This window comes from Chlorocebus sabaeus, chromosome 12, assembly GCF_047675955.1.
Source record: "Chlorocebus sabaeus isolate Y175 chromosome 12, mChlSab1.0.hap1, whole genome shotgun sequence".
Taxonomy (NCBI): Eukaryota; Metazoa; Chordata; class Mammalia; order Primates; family Cercopithecidae; genus Chlorocebus; species Chlorocebus sabaeus.
In genome coordinates, this window is record NC_132915.1 from 44,199,417 (window position 1) to 44,223,524 (window position 24,108).

The following is a 24,108-nucleotide window of genomic DNA, read 5'->3' on the forward strand; positions in this document are numbered from 1 at the left end:
TAGAAAGCAAGACTGAGGTTTAAACAATGAGCCATGCACAAGGTACTGTTCATAAATGGTTAGACATTGATCAGAGCACTTGAACACAAAAGTCAATGGTTTCAAGATCTCCAGATTTTCTGCATTTGACAATTTCATTGAGAAATGGGGCCCAAGAGATGCTACATATATCTGTTAAATACGTGTACTTCTGAAGAAAATACTTTTGGATTCTTTGCTAGGTTACCAAGTTGGATCATTCACCTCTTAAAGTCAGCCATCCATGCTGCAGGCCACCAACAGTGACTAGCCGGACAGCACCAATGTCGTCATTGTCGACGACCTGAAATTGTTCCCAAGTGATGGCTCGAGACTGCCCCTCAAGGAGATTCAGACCTGTGAAAGAAAGGAGAAAAGGGTTTTGGCATGATAGACTGGATAAAGAAAATGTGCACATTGGACCATGGAATACTATGCAGCGTAAAAAATAGTGAGTTCATGCCCTTTGCGGGGGACATGGATGAAGCTGGAAACCATCGTCCTCAGCAAACTAACACGGGAACAGTAAACCAAACACCACATGTTCTCATTCATAAGTGGGAGGTGAACAATGAGAACACATGGACACAGGGAGGGGAACATCACACACTGGGACCTGTTCTGGGGTATGGGGGAAAGGGGAGTATGGGGATATGGGGGAAAGGGGAGAGAGAGCATTAGGATAAATACCTAATGCATGTGGAGCTGAAAACCTAGATGACAGGTTGATAGATGTAGCAAACCACCATGGCACATGTGCACCTAGGTAACAAACCCGCACGTTCAGCACACGTATCCCAGAACTTAAATTAAAAAAAAAAAAAAAGATAAGAAAAGGGTACTGGCAAGTTCTGTGACATGCCAACGTGCCTGCTTAAGAAAAGATGAATGAATTTCCACTCCTGAAACCATCTGAATATTGCATCTTTAAAAGCTTTTCAAGAAACTGGAATGTAGCTTTTATTTTTAGTACTATTTTTATTTTTAGTACTATTGACTCCAATATTACAACAGATTACAGAGAATCCTGCAAGGGAGCAGAGCAAGCTGGTCGAATTGCAAGGTACCATGCTACTGGACCTATCTGATGCTTCTCTCACAACTGCCAGCTTCACCCACCACTCCGGCCTCGACCACCTGACTGTTCTCTAGCTGCAGCCGCCCCGTGAGGATTCCCAGTTTCCAAAATTGTAAAGCCCTCCCGCACCACTGCCTCATCTTCTGATGCAGCCGGCTGCCTCCACTGCCCTCTGGTGGCGGCAGGACCAACCTTGTGGCTTATCAGGCCCTGCACCAGGGGACCCAGGGAATATGTTCCATGGCTGCTAAGAAGGGCCAGATAACACCCTCTGGGCATGTGGGGAGTTGACAGCCACTGAAGTAAACTTTAACCCATTAAAGACAGGAAATGGGAAAGAACTGACCATTAATAGATTGTTGACCTTTTCCCCACCCCACTTCCAACTCATCCCAGACACAGCGGTTGCATCTTCTCCCTGGAGATATCAACACTACAGAGCAATCTGCTTTATCTTACTGTAAAGCTGTGACCAACTCAGCTATGCCACCTTTTTATTTGCTTCTCCCCTTACTCTTGCTTTCAGTATAGGGTTAGTACATCTGATCTGCCTCGGGGTCTGTTTTCTAGGGAAATTGGGCTAATACATATATAAAGGAGAGGGAGAGAGTAAAGGAAGGAAGGAAAGAAGGAAGGAAGGAAGGAAGGAAGGAAGGAAGGAAGGAAGGAAGGAAGGAAGGAAGGAAGGAAGGAAGGAAGGAAGGAAGGAAGGAAGGGAGGGAGGGAGGGAGGGAGGGAGGGAGGGAGGGAGGGAGGGAGGGGTGCATAAGAAGACTCTCTATGACTGGCAATACAATAAGGGTTTGGAAGGCAGGAGTGCACAGGACAAGGCATCATGGAGCACAGCAGAGGAACAATAGAGAAGCCTAGAAATATATACAGCAAAATATTAACATTGGTTATATCTTCATGGTGAAATAATAAATAATTTTAAATGTAATATATTCTCCAAATTTCAACGATGGTACAGATCAAGTTCCTAATAAGCAAACATTTATTTTAAAAAGGATTCTGATGTTCAAAGCAGCCAAAATAACATTGAACAAACCTGGGTGTCACCGATCACACATACACGTAGAGACAATTCCATCTCTACACTCAAGCAGGAGTCCATGCAACATGTGACTATTCCTAAACTTTAGGTTACTGATTCAGTCTTTTCTCTCATTACCCCCCTATCAGAGATCGAACAGGATGTAGAGCCAGAATTATAAATCAAGGCTGCTCACCTGATGTTCTCTATCTCTACTGAAACTCACATACATACAAACACATACCTATGTGTACACACACAAGACAGCTTGTTTAAGCTGCCACCTGAGGATTTAAATCAGACACAGACATTTTTCCCTTAATACAGTCTACCATCACTGCTTTTAAGTATGTTTCAAATAGTATTGATGGGATCAGTGAGAAAGGAAAAGATCTCCATTTACATTCCACATTTACATCTGGTCAACATATATACTTCACATAAGTCCACTCAGAATTAAATATGGCATAGAAAGCCATATTTTAAAGCAGTTAAAGTTCTTATTTATGTTTTTCAGTTTCCATGTAGCCCAACATAAAAATATGGATTATAAAAGCTAAACCTTTCTCCAGTCCCTTGAAACAATCTGAGTTGGAGATTTCAGTGCCACTACAGCTCAATATCACAAATAGTCACTTTTTTGCTTCATTCAGTTGAAAAGTGTCCCTTTGTCTTATCTCCAGCAGAAGAAAGAACTTGGCCGCAGGACACAGAAATCCTGGATTTAAATTTCTCACGCTGCCAGGAGGAATAAAAAAACAACAACAAAAGCTACTATCTGATGCCCTTCATCTGTCTGGGTTTCAGTTGTCTCATGTATGACACAGGAATAAAACTACCTTTCTTTCCCGACCCCATCTTTCTTGCATTCCCTTCAGGGCTATGTTGCTTTATGCCTCATATTGAGTTTTACCTGTATTCCAGGATACACGGGGGGCATTTGTGTCTGCTGTTCTGATGGAGATGTGGACTGTCATAGGTGCACTCCTTTCAAAGAAGAAGTCGTATACCTCCAATTCTACCTATAAACAAACAGAGGCAAATGAACCACACACTGAAGCATTAGAGGGTAAAATAGCATTAATTCTGGGGTACAGCCACACACAGAGGCAAACGGGGATTCAGTTTCTGCGGTTCCCACATCTCATTTTAGACAACCTGATTTGACTTTTTCAGGTTCTAGATCTTGCTCCTTACTTTAACAGTATTTTAAAATTTTCTTCTACATAGAAGAAGTTATTAATCTAAAAATGGTAATATGCTGGAGACGTATCTCTGCACTTGCTCAGGAGACCAACTCCTTCCCACTTTCAGTCACTTAAATCTCTCTCAAAGGTGGAGGATCTAGAGAAGTGGTTTTCGACTAGGGGTGATGCTGTCCCCCTAGAGGACTTTTGGGAATGTCTGGAGGCATTTTTGGTTTCAGAAGTGGGTGTGTGGGAGAATGCTATTGTCATCGCGTGGGTAGAGGCCGGGATACTAACATCCTACTGTACACAGGACAACCTCCCAAACAAAGAATTATCTGATACAAAATGGCAATTGTCATACTGCTACTATCAAGAAACCCTGATCTAGAGACATCTGTTTCACTAGACATATTTTTAAATATCTCAACTTTATTTGCTTTCATGACATTCATAACTAATAAGTAGGGGCTACATGACAAGTTTTGGTCTTTATTATGTGCTGTGTATGTATTCACCAGATGTTGACAGAGAAGAATAAGGTATAACACAGAAATGCAAGGCATATTGCCTACTTTTGAAGAACATGTGGTTCATGGGAGAGGATAAGAGAAATAATCAAACAGCACTATATCAGCAAACACTGAATGACAAAAGAAACTGATTCAAGGCTGCCAGAGCAACAGACTGAACATGAAACTACATGGGCAAGATGTGTCTTTCTCTGGAGGGGTAAAATGTAAATATCCACTCGGTTAGGCCCCTGGCCGAGGGCTTCCAGTCCACACAACCTGAAAACTGTGTGATCTCCACTGAAAAAATTGTGAGTTACCGTCTAACGAAAATAATCACACATTCACACAGGCTCTGCTTTAAGAGTACATTATACAATGCCAGAAAGTACACACATGAAGCAGCCAGAAAAGTAGTGCTCTACTTGTAAGCTCAAAGTAAGACTGAATGTGCAATGAGAAATTGCTTCCTAACAGGGAAGGCATGTAGAGGCCACAGACTCTGATGAGAGGGGGAAATAAAAGCAGACGGCAAAGCATAGCATTTATAGCCTGAAGTCCTTTGTCTCCCCACCTTGAGGCTACATGCTGAAAATGCCTAAATTACAATAGAGATAACCCCGGGATACTCATTTTCCTTAATAAACCTGAACTCAAGTCTGTATCCGTCTGCTCGTTTAAAATTTCCATCCTGTTTGAATCAAGTTGCTGGGAGGTCTTTAAGCATGTGAAGCATTATTATGTGGAAGACTTTAACCAGTTGTCCTCCCCTCTCACTAACTACAAAACCAGAGGAAAGAAGTTGAACCTGCAGCAAAAGGAATTTAGATAGAAGTAGGACCTTCCTGATGGACAGTGTTTCATTGTGAAATTAGTTATCAAATAAGACTATGGAATGCCCTATCCTGAGTCTGTGTTATTAATTAAAATTAAGGATTCCCATAAAAAGCTCTCACAAAAAAAATAATAAAAGAATTTATTAATAAAAGAATTGTGTGCTCGCCTTGGCAGCACATATACTAAAATTGGAATGATACAGAGAAGATTAGCATAGCCCCTGCACAAGGATGACACACAAATTCGTGAAATGTTCCATATTTTGGGAGAACAACACACACTAGGGCCTGTCGGGGTCAGGGGTGGAAAGAGAGAGAACATTAGAAAAAATAGCTAATGCATGCTGGGCTTACTACGTGGGTGATGGGTTGATAGGTACACCAAACCACCATGGACATGTTTACCTATGTAACACACCTGCAATTCTGCACATGTACCCCAGAACTTAAAATTAAAATAAAGAAACACACCAAAAAAAATTTTGTTAAAAATAGAATTGTATACAAAAGTCATCTCTAACTTCAATGGTCTCTGTGATTCAGGAAGGCTGGCAAAGGCTGCCGCAGTTCTCAAGCTGGTGAGCCCTGGGTCAAATGCGGCCCTCAGAAATATTTGGTAGCTAACACAATACGTTTAACTACAATTTTTAATTAATTGTTTTTTATATTCAAGAATTTAAGCATTTTACCAAAAAGCATCATTTTCCAATTTCTCTTGCCACATCAGTGCTACAGCAACAGTGGGTACACTTGTATCCTTGCAGGGCAGCGGTGGGCGCGAGCTGAGTGGCAGCTGCTTCCTAAGGGGCTGGCTCTTTCTTCAGTTTGGCACAGTGCCCCTCAGTGGGGTTTGCTCATTGACCCCGCCCGCCTGGCTCCTCTGGGCAGTTAGCTTGCATCCTGAGTTACAGTGATTGATTTTTTTCTGAGGCAATGAAGGTACAAAGGAACCTGAGGGTTTAGGGTAGGGGGTTCTTAAATAATCCTGTGACTTCTCTAGGCTGGAAGCTTTGTCTCTCCTTCTTACCTCATCATGTCTCCTCTCAGAATGACTGCAGTTTGGTGGCTGATAGGCGATCTGCATGTCACTGAGATCTTTCCAGGTGAATGAGGAGATTGGTCTGGTGTGATCCAACAGGTGAGTCACATAGCCCTGGAGCGGGGCTTTAGTAATGTTGAACACCAGCAAGTGTTTAGGGGTCTCATCTTCTTCACAGTCCAGAACTGATGTAGTCAAGGAAGTCAGGATGAACTGATCCACTTCCAGAATAAACATGGCCATGAATGCAGCCTTTGGAATCTGATTCGGAATTCCAGCTCGGATATAGACAGGCAGCCACGCACTCTCTGACTTTTGAAGGACAGAGAAAATATAAAGGAGGAAATAATATGAATGAGGTGATATAATACAGGGCTAATGGCCTAATACTTAATACAGCCACAGCCTAGCATCTAGCGGTGACCTGAAGCTGGCTGCATATTGGAATCACCTGGGGAGCTTTAAACACACGCTGGTACCTAGGATCCGTCTCCAGAGGTTCTTGTTTAATTGTTCCAAAAAGGGGACCAGAAAACCAGTATTTCTCGAGCTCCCTGGTGACTCTTACATGCAGCCAGGTGAAGAAGGGAGCACCTACTTTGACATCAGAAGGAACTGTGTTTATCATTCTATCTCCAACACTTTTAATTTGTGTGACTTTAGACAAGTTACTTAACTCTTCATTCTCATTTTCTTTCCAGCTGTAAATGAAAATATTAATACTAGACTCCCAAGTATCAAGTGAGGACAAACGAAATAGCCAAGTAGGCACTTAGCAGTCTGGCACCCATCAACAACCTTCTGCAGCCACCTTCCTCACCTCCTGTCATGTAGTTTTAAAGGGGGCAGGAGAAGGATGAAGGAAATATGTCTTTATGATTTGGTTCTCATGCAAATGAAGAATAGTTGCTTGGTTGTCTGGTTAGTTAAGACCCTAGATCTCCAAGCAAGGGTTGGGCACTGGGGATTGCAAGTGAGCACTGAGGCTAGGCATGCATCCTCCAAAATGAGAGCACTATGAGCAAGAGACCCTCCAAAGAAACCAAGAAACTGTGCCACAAGATCTAAGATCTCAACAAGTGCTATGGGCAGAAAGAATCCTCACAGGGCGAGGTGTGGTAGCTCATGCCTGTAATCCCAGCATTCTGGGAGGCCAAGGCAGGAGGAATGCTTGATGCCAGGAGTTTGAGACCAGCCTGGGCAACACAGCGAGACTCTATCTCTACAAAAAAAGTAAAAATAATAAAATTAGTCAGGCATGGTGGTGCACACCTATAGTCAATTACTCAATTGGCTGAAGCAAGAAGATCACTTAAGCTCAGGAGATTGAAGTTATGGTGAGCTCTGATCATGCCACAGCACTTCAGCCCAAGCAACAGAGTGAGACTTTGTAAAGAAAAGAACCCTCATAGCAGTAGATGCTAGTTCTCATAGGATTTGATCTATCCCATTGCTGAGAGAACCAAGCTCTCACCATTAGTCCCATACTGCTAAACACTGGCCATTGGACTAGGAGTTGTAATCTGCGTATAACAGAATGCTAAAATTCCAATAAAAGATATTAGATTTGCAACTGAATGTAAGACAGGTAGCAAAATATGCAGAATTTACACAGCAAGATGTCTGGAACTAGTTCCAGACTCCAGAATCTTCTTGCTCATGTAAGAATATAAAAAGACTGAGAAAGGTAAGAAAAAGATTGATTAGGAGAGAGGAGTGCTTTGCTGTGTTGTGCTCAGTCACTTTCCTGACCTTTAACACCACACATTGGCATGGAGCAGGAAAAGCAGAGCAATGCCATATCTCCTGTCCCTTAAAATGTGTTTCCTGCAGTTGAAACACACACAGAGAGCTGATACAGGGCTCATATCTGAGGAAGTTAAGTGGCTGGGAGCAGAAAAATAATGATGGCTGTGCCAGAATCAGTCTGTTCTTGTTTGTGGCAGCAAGGGACATGTAAATGTTCCCAGATATGGGCCAAGTGGGCAGAGGGCTGGTCTGAGGTCTCCTGGACCCTGAACTTCAGAGAGTACTCTTGAGATGACAAAAATCCAGTAAGAAAATGCTGGAGATGGAATCAAATTCTAGGAGCTGCAGGAGAAATCGCAAGTGATCACTCAGGCTAGAAATACATCCTAAGAGAGCAATGAGTGATAGACCAATGGGGCTCTCCAGAAAAACCATGAATTTGTCCCTAAGACAAAGATGCACCTTGAGACATCTACCAGGCTCAGACAGCACGAAATCATATGTCATCAGTGCCTGATCAAATAAGATCCCTCTCTCCCATTCCCCGAAACCACCCCTGCCACCAGCCTGAAAATTAAGAAACTAACCAGCAATGCGCAGAGAAGAGAGAATTGCAAGAGAGGAACAGAGGAGAAGATAATCAACCCCCTCCCTTCCAACTGCATGGTTGATGAAGGCAGGTAAACGACATACTGAGATGTCCCAGGGTTTAGAGTATCTACTCTTCATGTGTCACTGGGAAAAAATATTATTTGAAGATGCATAATTAGAAAACTCGAGAGGGGTAAATTGTGATTTAGAAGGACTGGTGCTTCACGCTAAGACCAATTGAGTCTAGAGTTAAGTCTAAATAAGTACGTTATTTTAAACATGTTAATAAAGTGGATACAAATGATGAAAGAGCTTACTGCTTATAATAAAGTATAACAATCATATGCTAGAACTGAAATTGCAAATTATATAAACAAAGCAATTGCCACGAGAAAGGATCACTTGGATCCATTATCATCATACATAGGAAGGAGCCAAGAGAGCTCACTTCATTTTTTGACTGTATATATTACAAATACAGGCTTAAGAATATTTTTAAGTTTAGAATTAAATCCAAACAAAACATAAAGTGTGATAAGGAATTGTCGAATAAATAAAGATAAAGGCAAAGAAAACGTGATCTATTTTGCAAGACAAATTTTTTTTAATTCGCAAGAAAGCATAAAACATGAGAGAAAAAAGTGTATCTGTTACTCCCACAAATATAAAGTTTATATTGCCTTATTCAAGACAAATATTCTGAAATTCAATCAAAATGTCCAATTATATGTACCTTACAAGAAAGGCACTTAAAATAAAATTACATAGAAAGATGAAAAAGAAAAGGGTAATACAAATTGATCATTAATGGAGAAAGCAGAGAGACCACATAATTTCAAAGATGAATTCAATGTGGGCAGTTGATATTAGTAAAAAATATAAGACAAAGATTCTTATAAATAACATTATATTTAATATTGTTCTTCTCAAACCAGTGGGGAATAGAGCAAAAATAAGAATAATAATTACAGAAAAAGAAAGAACAAAATTATCATCATTAGTGAAAGATATAATTATGGTCTTTAAAAGCCCAAATAATTGAGAATTTCTTAAAATAATTGAATTCAGGAAAGAAGCCAGATAAAAGAAAATTATGCCAAAAATAGCTTTTCTGTTTATCATCAATAACCAATGAGAAGATATAATGGGAGAAAAATATTCTATTCACAATAGGTTCACAAAAACAAAGTGCCTAGGACTGGACTTAATAAGTATGCTCAACTTATGTGAAGGAAACTATGAACTTTACAGAAATACATAAAAGAACCTTTGTCCAAATGAAGTGAGATACTTCGTTTCTGGATGAAACGATTCAATATGGTAAATGTTCCATTATTCTAATTTTCCCCAAATAATTTATAGTTCTAACTGGATACTGATAAAAATCCTTAGGGGCTTTTTTTTTTAAAACTAACATAAACGATTTAATTATAGTTATTTGGAACTAAGTCTAGGTGAGAATGACTGAAAATTTTGAAGAGAAGTGATAAGGAAGAACTTGCTTGTAAGAAAATTATAGGCCTGTTATGTTTAGAATAATATGAGACTGACAAAGAATAAGTAGGCAAATCTAAGAAATAAAAGAGCTAGCCTTGAAATTGTATATGTTATATCCTTCTATACAACAGAAGATCATCCAAAATCAATTGGGAAACAAGTTAATTGTTCAATGAATAGTGTTGAAAATTTGGGCTATTTGGAAAAAACGGTTTCTTATATTTCATCATATAATAAAATTTTATTTCAGGTAGATTAAAAAGGCAAATGTAAGGAAGAAGACCTTTAAAAATCTAGAAGAAATTATGAATGAAGGGTCTTTTGATCACTTGATGAGAATTGACTGTACAACCACAAAAACAACAAAAGAACAAGATATAAAACTTCACATATAGTATAAAGGTGATTCCATAAAACAAAACCAACTCTGGCATGCACTCGTGCACATGTGTGTGTACGTAAAAATAGTAGAAATAAAGCTATATTTATTTTCTTATCTTGCTTTCTGTGTTTTTTTAATATTCTCTGCAGTGAGCCTATTACTTTTATATTCATAAATGAATCTGTTTTATGACATGCCAAATAAGCTATGTAATAGGTTAATGATAAAGCAAGAAGGTAAAGGGATAAACTCCCAATAAAATAGATTTTAAAATATAAACAAATAAAGCCCTATTCAATATAGTAAGAAAAAAAATGAGAAAATTCGGTGAAAAAGAAAAATGGCTTCAATTTTTTCAATGGATATAAGAAATCTTTAAAAATGAAAGGAGTTTTGTGTTCAAACAAACAGAAAGTATCTACTAGTTGTCTATAGACCTAATGTTTAGGTCTGTTTGAACAAGGTATGTCACGGCTCGGAGCCACCACTATAAAATAGGAAGCTTGAACTAAATCCAGCCTGGGTTTGCAAACCTGGCTAATGAGGTTTTTACCAGGTGACTTTTAAAACCAGCAATATGCATAGTGCCACTATGTGCCAGGTTTTACGTCAAGCACGTAATAAGCATTTTCTCATTTAATCCTCTCAGTTACTCTAAGAAATAGGTACTATTAACCCACTTTAAGTTGAAGAAAATGAGACCAAAAGTCACACAGCTAGTTAAGTGGATGTTTGAACCCAGGCAATCTGGGCCCAGTGTCCATGCTCTTAACTATCAGTTGGACTCAGAAATTTATCCTTGAAAAGCTACCCAAGTGATTTATCTGATCAATTTGACTAGTCTGCCTCAGTTTTTTTTCCAGATCTTAATTCTATGATTTTGTTTTATCATTTCTTTATGATTTCTTGTCATATCAATTCCTTGGGGTAATAATGTTCAATATTTGACTGGGCCCCTTAGGAGAAATCCCAGTGAGAAGCCAGATTGTGAAAGATAGAAGTATTTCCAAACATCATCTTGGATCATCTTTCCTCAGCACAAAATCTCAGCTGTTTCAGCAGGTAGTTTCCCCAGTTTCTCCAATAAACAAATTAGAGAGTTCATGAATCAGCAGCACTGCATGTTCAATATTTTCAATAAATGGAATCCACTTTCTGTCATTATTTCAATATATAAGGATCAATAGGAGGAAAGACAAGAGAATTAAGAGAGATTGGAAGATGCAGGAGGTCTTCAGGAGCCTGTCTCCTTGATGAGGCAGCCCTTCATTCCAAAGCCTGGAGGAGTGACCAATCTGTGACAAATATAAACATGGGACTGAGATTCTCCTCCCCCGTAGTTTGCTGTGACCTTGCAGAGTGGACCCCCTGATTTCAAGAGGGACAAAAGGAAGCATCAAAGAGAAGGTGTTACAAAAGGTCAAATGACAAGCTGAAGAGTATTGGAGGTAAAGGAGGAAGACGGTTAGCACGTAACTAGCCCCAGTGCTTCCCAAGTTGCCGTAGTGATGGTGGACCTAGAAGAGAACCAGAGAAGGGAAATTTTATACAAAAGCTACTGTTTTCAGCACTTACTAGCAGAACCAACAAGCCTGCAGGTCCAATGAGTCACTGGCAGTTTCACCCCCAAAAGCACAGGAACTCTCCCTGGCATGGGGGCCAGCATCAGTAGCCCCGTGTAACTGGCTCTCTTACTGTGAATCCTGGAGGCATCCACACATAACCCCAAACTCTACCTTGTACACAATTTTACTCCTGGTATCTGTAAGGTCCAGTTGGATGGAGATATAATCGATGTTGGGTGAAGGGGGATCCAGATGCTGATAACGAAGGCCCATCAGCAGGAACTCCTCACAGTTCACTTTGAGGCTTCTTATTTTCTTTAATCCTGGGGTACAACTTCCACCTGGACACTTCAGTTTTGCTCCCAGTGCTGGAATGTACAGCATTGGATTAAGATAGTCACTTAAACATAACAATTGTAAAATTTAAAAACCAGTACTCTGTCCCATGAATACTTATTCCCTCTCACTACCTCAAGAACACTCGTGTACCCTCCAATCATTCAATGAGTGGGTTGTCATTATTCTGAAAAGCTTGCAGTTTCCTTTACTGAAAAATGGTTGAACAGTAGTCTCATCATGTTCTCACCCACCAAAAGTTAAACTGAGAGAAAAAATAAAAAAATATGTTGTCTGAGGTTTGAACATCTCTGACAAATAGACCAGTGACTCACTGCAGGCCTTCCACAGTCTAGCTCCAGTCTTTCCTTTACAGCATCAGCGTCCATGTCTCTATCATACAATCTCTACTGGTCTGTCTACTCAATGAAATCCCCTCCCCATGTGGCTATCACACACTCAAATTCTGCATATCCTTCTAAGTCCACCTGGTCTTTTTACTAAGTCTTCCCTTAAACATTCTTTGACCACCTGAACCAACATGTTCTTTCTCACTGAAAACCATAATTGTCTCTCCAACAGTCTTCACATCTCTAACCAACTGTATTTTCACTCTTGTTTGGTATATAATACTCATAAGCCACTTTTAAATTTAAAAAAAAATTGTAGAGATGGGGTCTTGCTAGGTTGCCCAGGCTGGTCTTGAAACCCTGGCCTCAAGCAGTGTTCCTGCCTCAGCCTCCCAAAGCGCTGGGATTATAGGTGTGAGCTACCATGCCTAGACACCCACTTTTTTTTTTTTTTTTTTGAGTCTCATTTCTCTGACGTACAAAATAGAACAAATGTGCCTTTAACTGTCATTCTGTCCAAATTCAAAGTATTACTACTATTGCTACTACTATTGCTATGATTATCCCTTATATTTCTTGGTTTCTCGTGGTTTCCAGAGAGAATGGGAGGTGCCCAAAATAGACTGATTGAGTGAATAGCAGAAGGAATGTTATCCATCAACTCCTCCTAATGTCATCTATCACTTCTACCCACTTATTTCAGACTTGCCCATAATCCAATAATACTCCATCAATGCATCAACTACTACTGTTGCTATTACTAATAACAGCTGACAATTAATGAGTACCTACTGTGAACCAGACAGTGTTAAGCACTGTGTTTATGTATAACCTCATTTACTCTTATCCTTACCCAACCCTACAGGGCAGCTATTATCCTTTCTCATTGTAGAGAGGCCTTAGACAGGTTAATAACTAAAATTACATAGAAAATAAAGAGCAGAGGAAGTTCTCAAAACCAGGTCTTTTTGATTGTAAAGTCTGTGCCCTTAACCACTAACCCACACTGTTCAGCCAGCTAAAATGTATACTAGTTAACTAGAACTCTTAATCATGGTGGAAGGTGAGCATGCATGGATATTTTTGTCAGTTTTAGTAATACCCAGATAAGCATTAGAAGACATCATACGGGCTGGGAAAAAACTGTGTGGCTGATCTCCACGAGGTTCTTCTGGTCGAGGCTCCCCCAAAACCATCTGGCCATGGGCTGGCAGCTGAGTTCTCACAGTGTCCAGGCTGACCGTGCATTCCAAGCTAGCCATCCTATCATAATCGAATCTGAGCAGATTTTTATCAATCGCTTGGGACAGGCCATTGAATTCAGGCACTTCCAGCACATTGTTACTCATACGGATGATGTTACAGTCTGGTTCCAGGAGATAGACCCGCAGGATAAAGGTTTCTATGAAGGTATCTGTTTCAGTAAATCTGTGGAGAACACGGGGCAAAAGTAATATTAATTGGTGCTCAGGTATTTCTGATACCTGCATACTCAGCTGGAAGCTTGAAGATTGGCTTTCACAAAATTTGTGCCACAGATTGAGTTTGGATTTTGTTTCATGCTCTACTCCCAGCCTCTCTGTTCTGTTCCCTTCATCTCTTTACCCTGGTGTCAACACCTTTTCCTGCCACTTCTTCCTCCCAACATCTTTCTTTCAAAACCTGCTCTCAAATTCATCATGCATATGGATATTTAATGACTGCTAAGACCTCAGAGTCTCACTTCTAGCACATATGTAATTTAAGAGTATCAAGCCGGTATAATTTCTGGATTGAGTTTTAATTCAGGAGTGAAGGGGTGAGTGGCTTCTGAAGCATTCAGGCCTTTTTGCCCTTCAGAAATACCACTACACAGGCGGTCATTTGCAGCCTAGTTTGGGTGCCCAGCTCAGTGCTTGGCATATAAAGGGTATTCAGCAATTGCCACTTCCATTCCCTCCATCTGCTTAGCAACTCTAATCTCAGGTTGTTTGAAGAGTCTAAAAGAGAGGGGTGTCATTTTTTTTTGAAGGGATAAGATTAATGAGTGATGAGCATGCACCAATAATGCAGCTTCTAATTGATGTGCTCTTATTATGGTACAGGCATTATGCTAAATTCTCTATGATAGCATAAAATTCAATCCTTACAGAAACCTAGGATAGATATTGTTAATCCCATTTTATGGAGGAAGAAACTGAGGCATAATGGGCTCAGGTAGCTTGGCAAAGGGGCTAGAGAAGGAGAAGTGGTAAGAGGGGAACAAACATGCTCCCTGATTTTCTGCTGCCTACTACTCTGAATATTTTATTTCACACGTGCTTAAGACTGAGAGGGGAAGAAGCTCCTCTAACCCTGCCTTTCATGTGTACTCTTCCAACCTCCCAGCAGCCTAGAAACCCAAGGAAGGAGTGGGAGGAGCAAGCATTCATCAGCTTTTTTCTTTTTTAAATTTATTTTTATTTTTAATTTTTGTGGGTACATAGTAGGTGTGTGTATCTATCTGTCTCTCTATCTATCTATCTATCTATCTATCTATCTATCTATCTATCTATCTTCTGTCTATCTATGTAATGGGGTACATGAGATGCTTTCATACAGGCATGCAATATGTAATAATCCCATCTTAATATCCATTTATTAAGCATTCCCTCAAGCATTTATCCTTTTTTTTTTTTTCTTTGAGAGACAGAGTCTCACTCTGTTGCCCAGGCTGGAGTGCAGTGGTGTAATCTCAGCTTACTGCAACCTCCACCTCCCAGGTTCAAGAGATTCTCCTGCCTTAGCCTCCCGAATAGCTGGGACTACAGGTGGCCGCCACCATGCCAAGCTAATTTTTGTATTTTTAGTAGAGACGGGGTTTTGCGATGTTGGCCAGGCTGGTCTCAAACTCCTGACCTCAGGTGATCTGCCTGCCTTAGCCTCCCAAAGTGCTGGGATTACAGGAATGAGCCACTGCACCTGGCCCACTTATCCTTTTTGTTACAAACAATCCAATTATACTCTTGTAGTTATTTTAAAATGTGCCATTGAATTGTTACTGACTGTAGTCACTCTGTTGTGCTATCAATTACTAGGTCTTACCCATTCTTTCTAACTACTGTTTGTACCCATTAACCATCCCCACGTTCCCTGCAACTCCCCACTACCCTTCCCACGCCTTCTGCGCCAGCTCTTTGAAGTTATTTGTTTTTTAACTCTAAAGTCTTAGAAAGATCAAATGGCCCTGTATGTTGACTTCACATCTTCTTAAGGAATCCTCGGGTGCCGCTTCATTTTCTGAACACAGCATTTTGTTTGTGTCTCTCTTTCGGCACTTGTTCTGCATCATAATTACCTGCTCATCTTTTGCCTTAGACTATAGTCACTAAAATAATCTGAGTATTCTCATCCTTTTGTTTCTTATGCTCAGCGTACAGCCTGACCTGTCATAGGTGGTCATAAATGTTTGTAGAAAGCTTCACTGTTCCAATGTCTTCTACAAAACTCTTTTACATTAATCTAGTGCTTAAAGGAAATTCACACCAACATATTTTAACCAAATATTCTTAAAAGCCATAAAAACCAAGGAAAAAACCATATAAAGGCCTACTCCACATACACGAGTTCTCAGTTACTTTTATAAAGTCAGATATACCATAATCATGAGCTTAAATTTAAAATTAATTTTCATTGGGATATAATTCACATACCACAAAATTCATCTTTTAAAAATATACAGCTCAGAGTTTTTTAGTGTGGTCCCACAGTTGTACAACCATCATGACTACCTAATTCTAGAACACTTTCATCACCCCCAAAAGAGATGCATTTCCCTTCCCCAGCCTCTGGCAACCACTCATCTACTTTCTGTCTCTATGAATTTGCCAGTTCTAAATATTTCATATAAAAGGAACAATACAATATGTGGTCTTTTGTGCCTGGCTTCTTTCACTTGGTATGTTTTCAAGGTTCATCCATGCTGTAGCCTTTATCAGTGCTACATTCTTTTTTTATGGCTGAATGATATTCCATTCTATGAATATACCACATTCTATTTATCCATTCATCAGTTGGATTTATTCCATTTTTTGGCTGTTATGAAGAATGTTGCAGTGACCTTCATGCGCAAGCTTTTGTGTAAAACAAGTTTTTATTTTTCTTGTGTATATACATAGGAGTAGAACTGCTGTCTCCTACAGTCATTCCATGTTTAACTTCATAGTTGATTTTTAAAGAATTTTAGGCTGGGCATGGTGGCTCATCCCTGTAATCCCAGCACTTTGGGAGGCGGAGACAGGCAGATCATGAGGTCAGGAGATCAAGACTATCCTGGCTAACATGGTGAAACCCCATCTCTACTAAAAATACAACAAATTAGCCAGGCGTGGTGGTGGGCGCCTGTAGTCCCAGCTACTCAGGAGGCTGAGGCAGGAGAATCGCTTGAACCCAGAAGGCACAGGTTGCACTGAGCCAAGATTGCGCCACTGCACTCCAGCCTGGATGACAGAGTGAGATTCCGTCTCAAAAAAAAAAAAAAAAAAAAAAAAAATTAAGTATTTAATATGTTTAAAAATGGAAGATATTGCACTTTCTATAAGCAGCTGGTAACAAAAAAGAAGAATTTCATTCATTTTTAGAATATATTTTCCCCTCACTCTCATTAAGAATTTGTAGTTTATAATTTCCATTTTCCACCATAAGTGGTGGGTTGGGCCCCACAGATACCTATATAAGGACACTAGAGGGAAATGGGAGAGGGCTAAAAATTTGCCACAGAGGAATCCTAGGGAAGATGACACAAGTGGAAATAAGTGAAAGCTGACTACAAATCTTGCCTTATCCACTCAGGCTTCTAGTTTCTGTTGATTACTTGCTTGTCTGGAATCTGTTAACTCCCCTCATGACAATACATATCCACAAGAAAAGCCCTCAAAAGTACACAGAATGGTTACTCGACAGCAAATGACCAATCTTCCTGTGCCACTTACCTGTAAAGTCTGAGCTTCACTGTGTCTTCCTCAAGAATTGGACAACCATTGTGAACATACTTGACTTCACTGGGAAGGAAATGGCAGTCAAAGACCTAGTTCACATGAAGAATTGGATAAATATCTATGAGAAAATTGGTACAAGATTTAAGATTTTGCCAGGAGAGTACTGCCTGGAGAAAATATGGTCTGTTAGAAATGTGTGTGTGTGTGTACGTGTGTCTTCACCACCACCACCTCTACCCTACCCCCATACCCAGTCACCATCCTACTTATACAGCTGTCTCTTGTTTTGAGAATATCTAAATTGTGAAAACCAAAGCAGATCAAGAAAATTAGTTACGGGATGATTACCTCTCTAAATAAGTGTCTTTGTACCATCTAGAGTGCATTTAAAACATGGTTTCATTTTTCAAAATTTTATTTACCCCCTTCAGGGGTTCACAGCAATTGAGTTAGAGAGTTCTTTCTGTATGTCTGCATGAAAAGGCATGCTTCAACCCACCCACAGACACACTGTATTCTTTCTGTATATCTCTGTTCTCCTTTTATTTCTTTTTTTTCCGAATAGTATTCTCATATTCAAAGATGAAGTCACTGACTATGGACACTACTGTGGTTAATCAGAGTCCAACATGACCCAGAGTTGTGTCTTATATACTTGCAAAAGACTGCTTTCATTAGTTAAGCAATAGCAGAAATGGCAGATGAGACAAATAGAAATCTAAAAGCAATTTCCTCTTTTCAAATAAAATTATAATGAACTGTCTCACCTCACTCAGAATTATTAGAAGATTGTTAACTGTTACATTTTGGGAACCTGATTTTTAGAGGAAGAATCATCTCTCCCACCCATATCATGCCCCTCATTCTGCCCGATCTGACTTTGGTAGAGTTCTAATACCCTTGAGGTATGCATGCATGTCCACCATTGTGTTCATGGTGTTTCTTCTGTACCTTTTCACAGCCTCAAACATTTTCAGACAACGTAATTCACTCAGAGAAGACTTTAACACTAATACAAATGATTTTCTTTTCCCACAGATATCATTGGTTCCTCTTTTTAATTGACAACTAGGAAGGAGATAAAGCAAAGATCTTCCCCATATCATTGACAAATAGTCATGGTAATAAAGAGACAATCTGCTTTGTTAAAAGAAACATCTGTTTTATGTTTCATAATATGTTTTCCTTTTATAAAAGGCGACAACCATAACTGTCTATAAATTTACTAACTAAAACAAAGGAGAGCTAAATCCTTTTCTAATTACTGTCTAGCTTTGTTTTTTTCCACTTCAACTGCTTTTCAATTACAATTTATAATTAAATTGTCACACATTCCTAACTCATTACTCACTTTAATGACAGTAAACTGGTTCAAACTAGAGATACTTTCTTATCGCTATATTTCCTATTCAAAAAAGCAAGTTCAGTGCTAACCTGGGGTGCTTTCCACCCAGAAAATTTCTTGCTTTGGGCTAGGTGTGAGAAGTGCCATGTGTGAGGGAGTCTTGCCCTAAAACATGAGGAAAACATATTGCTGTCAACCTTATCTAATTGACTACATCAAGAGGGTTATCTGAACAGAAGGCACTGGTGTGCATCAGTTGAAATCCCTTTCCAAATATTCAATAGGAAAATGAACCTGTTGGTTCTAAGACAAACTTCAGTAATGAAATGAAAACACTAACTGAACAGATGTTAAACAAAACATTTTCTGTGCAAGTCACATGAAACTGTTCATTACACAGCAGGGTGTTGTTAATACAGTCGTCTTGCTAGAAATGGGTTCACGTAAGCTTGGCTTTCAGCTTATTACTAAGCGCTATTAAAGAATAATGTTTAGGCTGTGTGTGTGTGTGTGCGCGCGCGCGCGTGCGTGTGTGTGTGTGTGCGTGTGCATGTGCACTTAGCTATGCTTAATTTCTAAAATTCCATAAGAAACGAACCCCTAGGGAAGGACTGAACCAGCCTGGGTTAAAAACCAAGCACAAATTCAATAAAACAAAACAGACTTTACTTGGGAATCTTGTTTTTGTTGAAATTAGGAGAATAACCAAATAGGAACGATCACCTGGCAGTTTGAGAAACAAAGTTTTCCCACGATATAGTTTTCTCTCACACACAGTTTTAATATTTGGCCAAAAAAGTGATGAAACTCCATATTTTAATGAACTCCTTTACCACAGAATAAATATTAGAAGATATAAATCCCATACCAACTTTAGAGGCTACAAATCCATTTGAGATGTCATGTTTGCCTCCGGAAATACCTACACTAAGTATTCACGACTTGATTCTACTTTTTCTTAATGAGCAACAGCAGGTTAGGGAATCTGTGTATTCAGAAGTGTTTCTCAGCAACCAAGAGTTTCCTAAATCAGCCTGGCAATTTGTGGTTTCTTATCTATATTGTCTTTCTAGTAACCGGAGTTTTACCTTAAAATCAGAGAGTGTGAGATGGAGATGACTTGCAGGCCTATTCCAATCCTTGATTCTTGTGACCAAATGTTTTTTACCTAGTTCTAGTCACTTGGATCCCTTTTTGCTCCTCAGTGCCGTGGAGCAGGCCAAGCAATCAGGACCATTAAAACATCACTAAAAACATATAATGGAGACAATTTTATTTCTCTCAGAGAGAGCGCCATATATGGTAAGGAGTCATAGGCCATTTGGGGTAGGGAGAGGAGAGCGCTCAGAGGCTGGCTTAGGTAACAATAGATTATCTCCAAATTGCCTCATAAGGAGGAGAATCTGGTCATCTGCAGGGCGTTTGTTTTTGCTGGGCATGCATGCTTGAGGTCCAAACTGGAAGACAGCTTAGATAGCTTGCTACTGTGAGCTACCAGTAGGAATTTTGCTTCTTCTCTTTTTCACAAAATACTCAGTCCCACTTGTAGATAAATGTTGAATGATTTAAAAAATACATTGATTGGAAGAGGTATCGTATTATCAATCATCAGTCTTTATAAGACACCCATATGTGCCAGTACAGCCCTAGGTTCCTGCTTTATCAAAGACCCCAGTCCTCTAGGATCAGGGGTCCTATTTTGCCCTCTCTCAAGACTCAAAGGGCTGCATTTTCCCTTTTTTTTTTTTTTTTTTTTTTTAAAGACACAGTCTCACGCTGTCACCCAGGCTGGAGTGTAGTGGCGCTATCTTGACTCATTGCAACTTCCGCCTCCTGGGTTCAAGCAATTCTTGTGCCTCAGCCTCCCGAGTAGCTAGGCTTACAGGTATGTACCCTATGCCTGGCTAATATTTGTATTTTTAGTAGAGATGGAGTTTCACCATGTTGACCAGGCTGGTCTCTAACTCCTGGCCTCACGTGATCCGCCTGCCTCAGCCTCCCAAAGTACTGAAATTTACAGGCGTGAGCTACTGCAACCAGCCTGCATTTTCCTTTGGACCCCAGTCCCTGTGGTTGGGTCTCTATCACCCACTACTGAGCTTATTTGTATTGCTTCCTCATCCTATTTAGCACATTGAGGTTCCAGTATGAGCAATCCCAGTAATCTTCTTTTTCTCTGACTCATAAGTGCCAATCAAAACACATTCAGAATGCAAGTATAATTGAGAATAACTGAGGAGACATTGCAACTCCCAAACACTTGGGAACACAATGTCTAATACGTGGAGCCATTGTTGGGTTCTAACATGTTTTAGATACCCATCTAAAGCTCTTTGACAATAAAATCTTACAAGCAACTAGGCAGAGACATTTGGTTGCTACCACATCAGAAATACCTGCAATGTGAGACCCTCTTCCAAAGAATTCTGATGTGTTTCAGAATGGGTCTATAACTTGAAGTGTGGTAAATGGAATGTCTAGAGATACCACTTGAGCTAGTATCCACCTAAGTCTTTTTATTCTCTCTCTGCAATACCTAGTACCACTTTTGAATAACCTCAAGAATTATGTTTCTTTAGCCAAATAAAAAGGAAATAATGTTCATAGTTCAGCAAAAGAGAATGGTCCATTTTTCCAGAAGCAGCAGCAGCATCTAGTGTTGAATATTCTCAAGATTGTTTGCACTGGGAGCAAAGTTACAGCACAGTGGGAGCAAAGTTACAGCACAGTGGGAACAAGTAATAAAATCAGAAGCAATTTTTTAAATTATGTATAGTGGTAACTCCTACTTTAAGCCAAAACAGTGTAAAAGAATATAGACTTTTTAAACCCAATGAATTAGGAGATAACTCTTCCCTCTACAAAAGGATTGACCAGAGAACACCCTTACATACAAAGGTCTCCAAGATTTTGATTAAAAGGAAAACAATTAAGCAGATATTTTCAAAGAACAGTAAATATTTAAAGTGAAGTATCTTCACAATTCTTTTCTACTTCTTTTCCCTTACTCAGAAAAAATGTTTAAGTGATGTTAACAGATGAAACATCTTCAAATTTTACCTTTGCTGTGCTAAGGTCACAGGTATGTCCTAAAAATGTCTTGAAATTTTGATCTCTTATCCAAAGCCACTCTGACTGGCAATAGATGTGATAATTGGGGGCAGGAATAACTCCAAAGTAATTCTCTTACATTATGCTTTGTGCTTTTTCCTGTATAATTAGCTACTCTATAAGGTCAAGCAGCTGGTAAGATATACCAGAGTTATCTTCAAGAAAAGAGGAGAAATTGGAAAGACTTACTGAAATAGTGCATTAAGAAAAAAAAAGACATGCATCCATATTAGTTTGAACCTGATTTCCTCCATAAGTGTTATAGCAATAAGGATTAAATCCTGCTGGTTTCAGGCTTGTAATATGAAGTCAGCCAAGAATGTTTAAAAATAGGTTTCACCTTACATAGAAAAGCAGCACAATAGTATGCCTGCTAATTGCAACTCCACCATTTAAATGTGAACATCTTCTAATACTCATCTTTGATGGCTTAAGGAGAGACCCTTTACATCTCTGTTCTGTCTTTGTCCCTCCAAACACCTTTTTTCTTTTTTCTTTTTTTTTTTTTTTTTTTTTTTTTTTTTTTGAGATGGAGTCTCGCTCTGTCACCTAGGCTGGAGTGCAGTGGCTCGATCTTGGCTCACTGCAAGCTCCACCTCCCAGGTTCACGCCATTCTCCTGCCTCAGCCTCCCAAGTAGTTGGGACTACAGGTGCCCACCACCACACCCGGCTAATTTTTTCTATTTTTTAGTAGAGACGGGGTTTCACCGTGTTAGCCAGGATGGTCTCCATCTCCTGACCTCGTGATCTGCCTGCCTCAGCCTCCCAAAGTGCTGGGATTACAGGCATGAGCCACCGTGCCTGGCCACATCCCACACACTTTCATACACTTGCATTCAAACATATGACTGAATGGAAAATCGCAGACAGGACCTACCTGTGGAGTGAGTTTCCCAACTCTCTGGGTTATTGGCTCATTCATCACAACTTCCACTTTGCAGGCATCTTTCTCTTTGGGGATGGTAAACTTCAGGTCATCTCCTGACAGGAAGGCGGAGTGGCCCTTCATCACCCTCACCCCACGGTTGACGCTGATGAAGGTGGGGCTGGCCCCGGCCAGGAGGAGCAGCAGCAGCAGGGCATTCACTGCCCCCCAACTCAGAGAGTTCATGCTGACAGGGCCCAACGCCTTTCTGTTCACCGGCGAAATCCCTTCAACAAAGGAGGGCCTCTGTGCTTCCTCCTGGAGGGTCAGCTCATAGTCCAAGGGGCAGGGCGAGGGGTCCTGACAACGTGCCCCGAGATCTTACCATGCCCTTTTCATTTCAAAGTCAGACAAGGAGGCCTTTCAGGCAATCCCAGGGCTTTTAATAAAACTCGCTGATCACTCCTGACAACGCCGGCAAGATTAATGGGCCTCCCAAGTGCTTTTCTAATCCTGCAAATGGGAGAAAGGGTTGGAGTAAAGCGAGAGAGAGACCAGAAGGTTTGTGTGGCTATTCAAAATATCGCTACCAACAAAGGGATCTTTCAACCAGCCTATGAGTTCAGCTAAATTAAAAACAAATAAACTAACTTGACCTCTAGACCCATCTGAAAGGCAATGCAGCCATTTCATTACCCTGCTTATAGCTCCTGTTTCCGGACTTGACATACCCCAGTTGGGACGCCAATTGTGTGGTCCAGGAGGAAACAGCCAGCCTCACTGCCAACAAGTGTGGCTTTTGGTTCCATGAGTTCATAGACAGTTGTCAAACTCTTTGCTTCTCTTTCCTCATTTGTTAAATGAGGATTATAATCTATTTTTTTTCAGAGAGCTGATAGGATTATGAACACATTGTTTGAAAACATGATTAATTCTAAATCAATGCTACCCGGATAAGAAAGAAGTTTAATGATTTGTCACACTGGGCACACTTCTGACTTTGCTGGGCAATGAAGACACCTAAGAAACATTTGAGTGGAAATTACAGAAAATATGCTTTTTTCTAAGTGAACATTCAAGTTTTTGTTTATGTGTGAGACTATGAATGGGGTGACATAGCTTCAGCACGCACAGCTAATGACACAGCACATGGACACGCGTATTTATACTATCTACAATGCTAATTACATTCCTATGTACTCAACTTGCACAAATAGAGTCTTTGTTTCCACTTTATCCACTTAGAATTTCATGATGATTTCTCTGTGTTCCATAAGAACTGAAAAGATTTTATCTAAAGTAAAATGCACTGAAATATATCCTTAAATTCAGAGTATAATTAGGTGAACAAAAGGTGGTTTGTTATGCCCAAAGAAAGGCCCTTCCATGTTAATAATTTCAATAAATTTCTGTGCATAACCAGTAGATACCAAAATGAATGTTTGTCAGAAGGTTGTAGAAGAACAAATGCCTCCATTATCCACATCTAATCTATTTCCATTCCCTTGTCACTCTTTGCAACTTTTCACTTTTGAGGCCGTGCCTGACATGTGTCACCTGATACTTGAGGGGGTGTACACTTTACAGAGCAGTCTGTTTTTTATGGTATCAGTCCCAGAGTAAAACTCTTCACACACCCCACTGACTGTTGTCCACAA

The 24,108-nt window shown here is 40.0% G+C and overlaps 1 protein-coding gene and 1 non-coding gene across 9 annotated transcripts in view; one reads left to right on the forward strand and one right to left on the reverse strand.

Annotated features, from left to right (window-relative positions):
- Positions 1–24,108, reverse strand: part of FREM1 (FRAS1 related extracellular matrix 1) — a 259,120-nt gene that overhangs the window by 115,353 nt on the left and 119,659 nt on the right. For 7 of the 8 annotated variants that reach the window (XM_073021615.1, XM_073021614.1, XM_073021613.1 and 4 more), the window contains 7 exons: positions 22,463–22,963; positions 17,123–17,217; positions 13,276–13,601; positions 11,659–11,855; positions 5,692–6,015; positions 3,043–3,151; positions 244–375 (listed from right to left, as the gene is read on the reverse strand). In XM_073021615.1, the coding sequence (XP_072877716.1) occupies positions 244–375; positions 3,043–3,151; positions 5,692–6,015; positions 11,659–11,855; positions 13,276–13,601; positions 17,123–17,217; positions 22,463–22,696 (1,417 nt within the window). In that variant the 5' untranslated portion in view covers positions 22,697–22,963. The remainder of the gene's footprint in view (positions 1–243; positions 376–3,042; positions 3,152–5,691; positions 6,016–11,658; positions 11,856–13,275; positions 13,602–17,122; positions 17,218–22,462; positions 22,964–24,108) is intronic. The other variant, XM_037998379.2, reaches the window with a different exon arrangement.
- Positions 4,824–4,930, forward strand: LOC119624532 (U6 spliceosomal RNA). Its single transcript, XR_005240698.1, has one exon. It is a non-coding gene; the product is annotated as a U6 spliceosomal RNA (small nuclear RNA).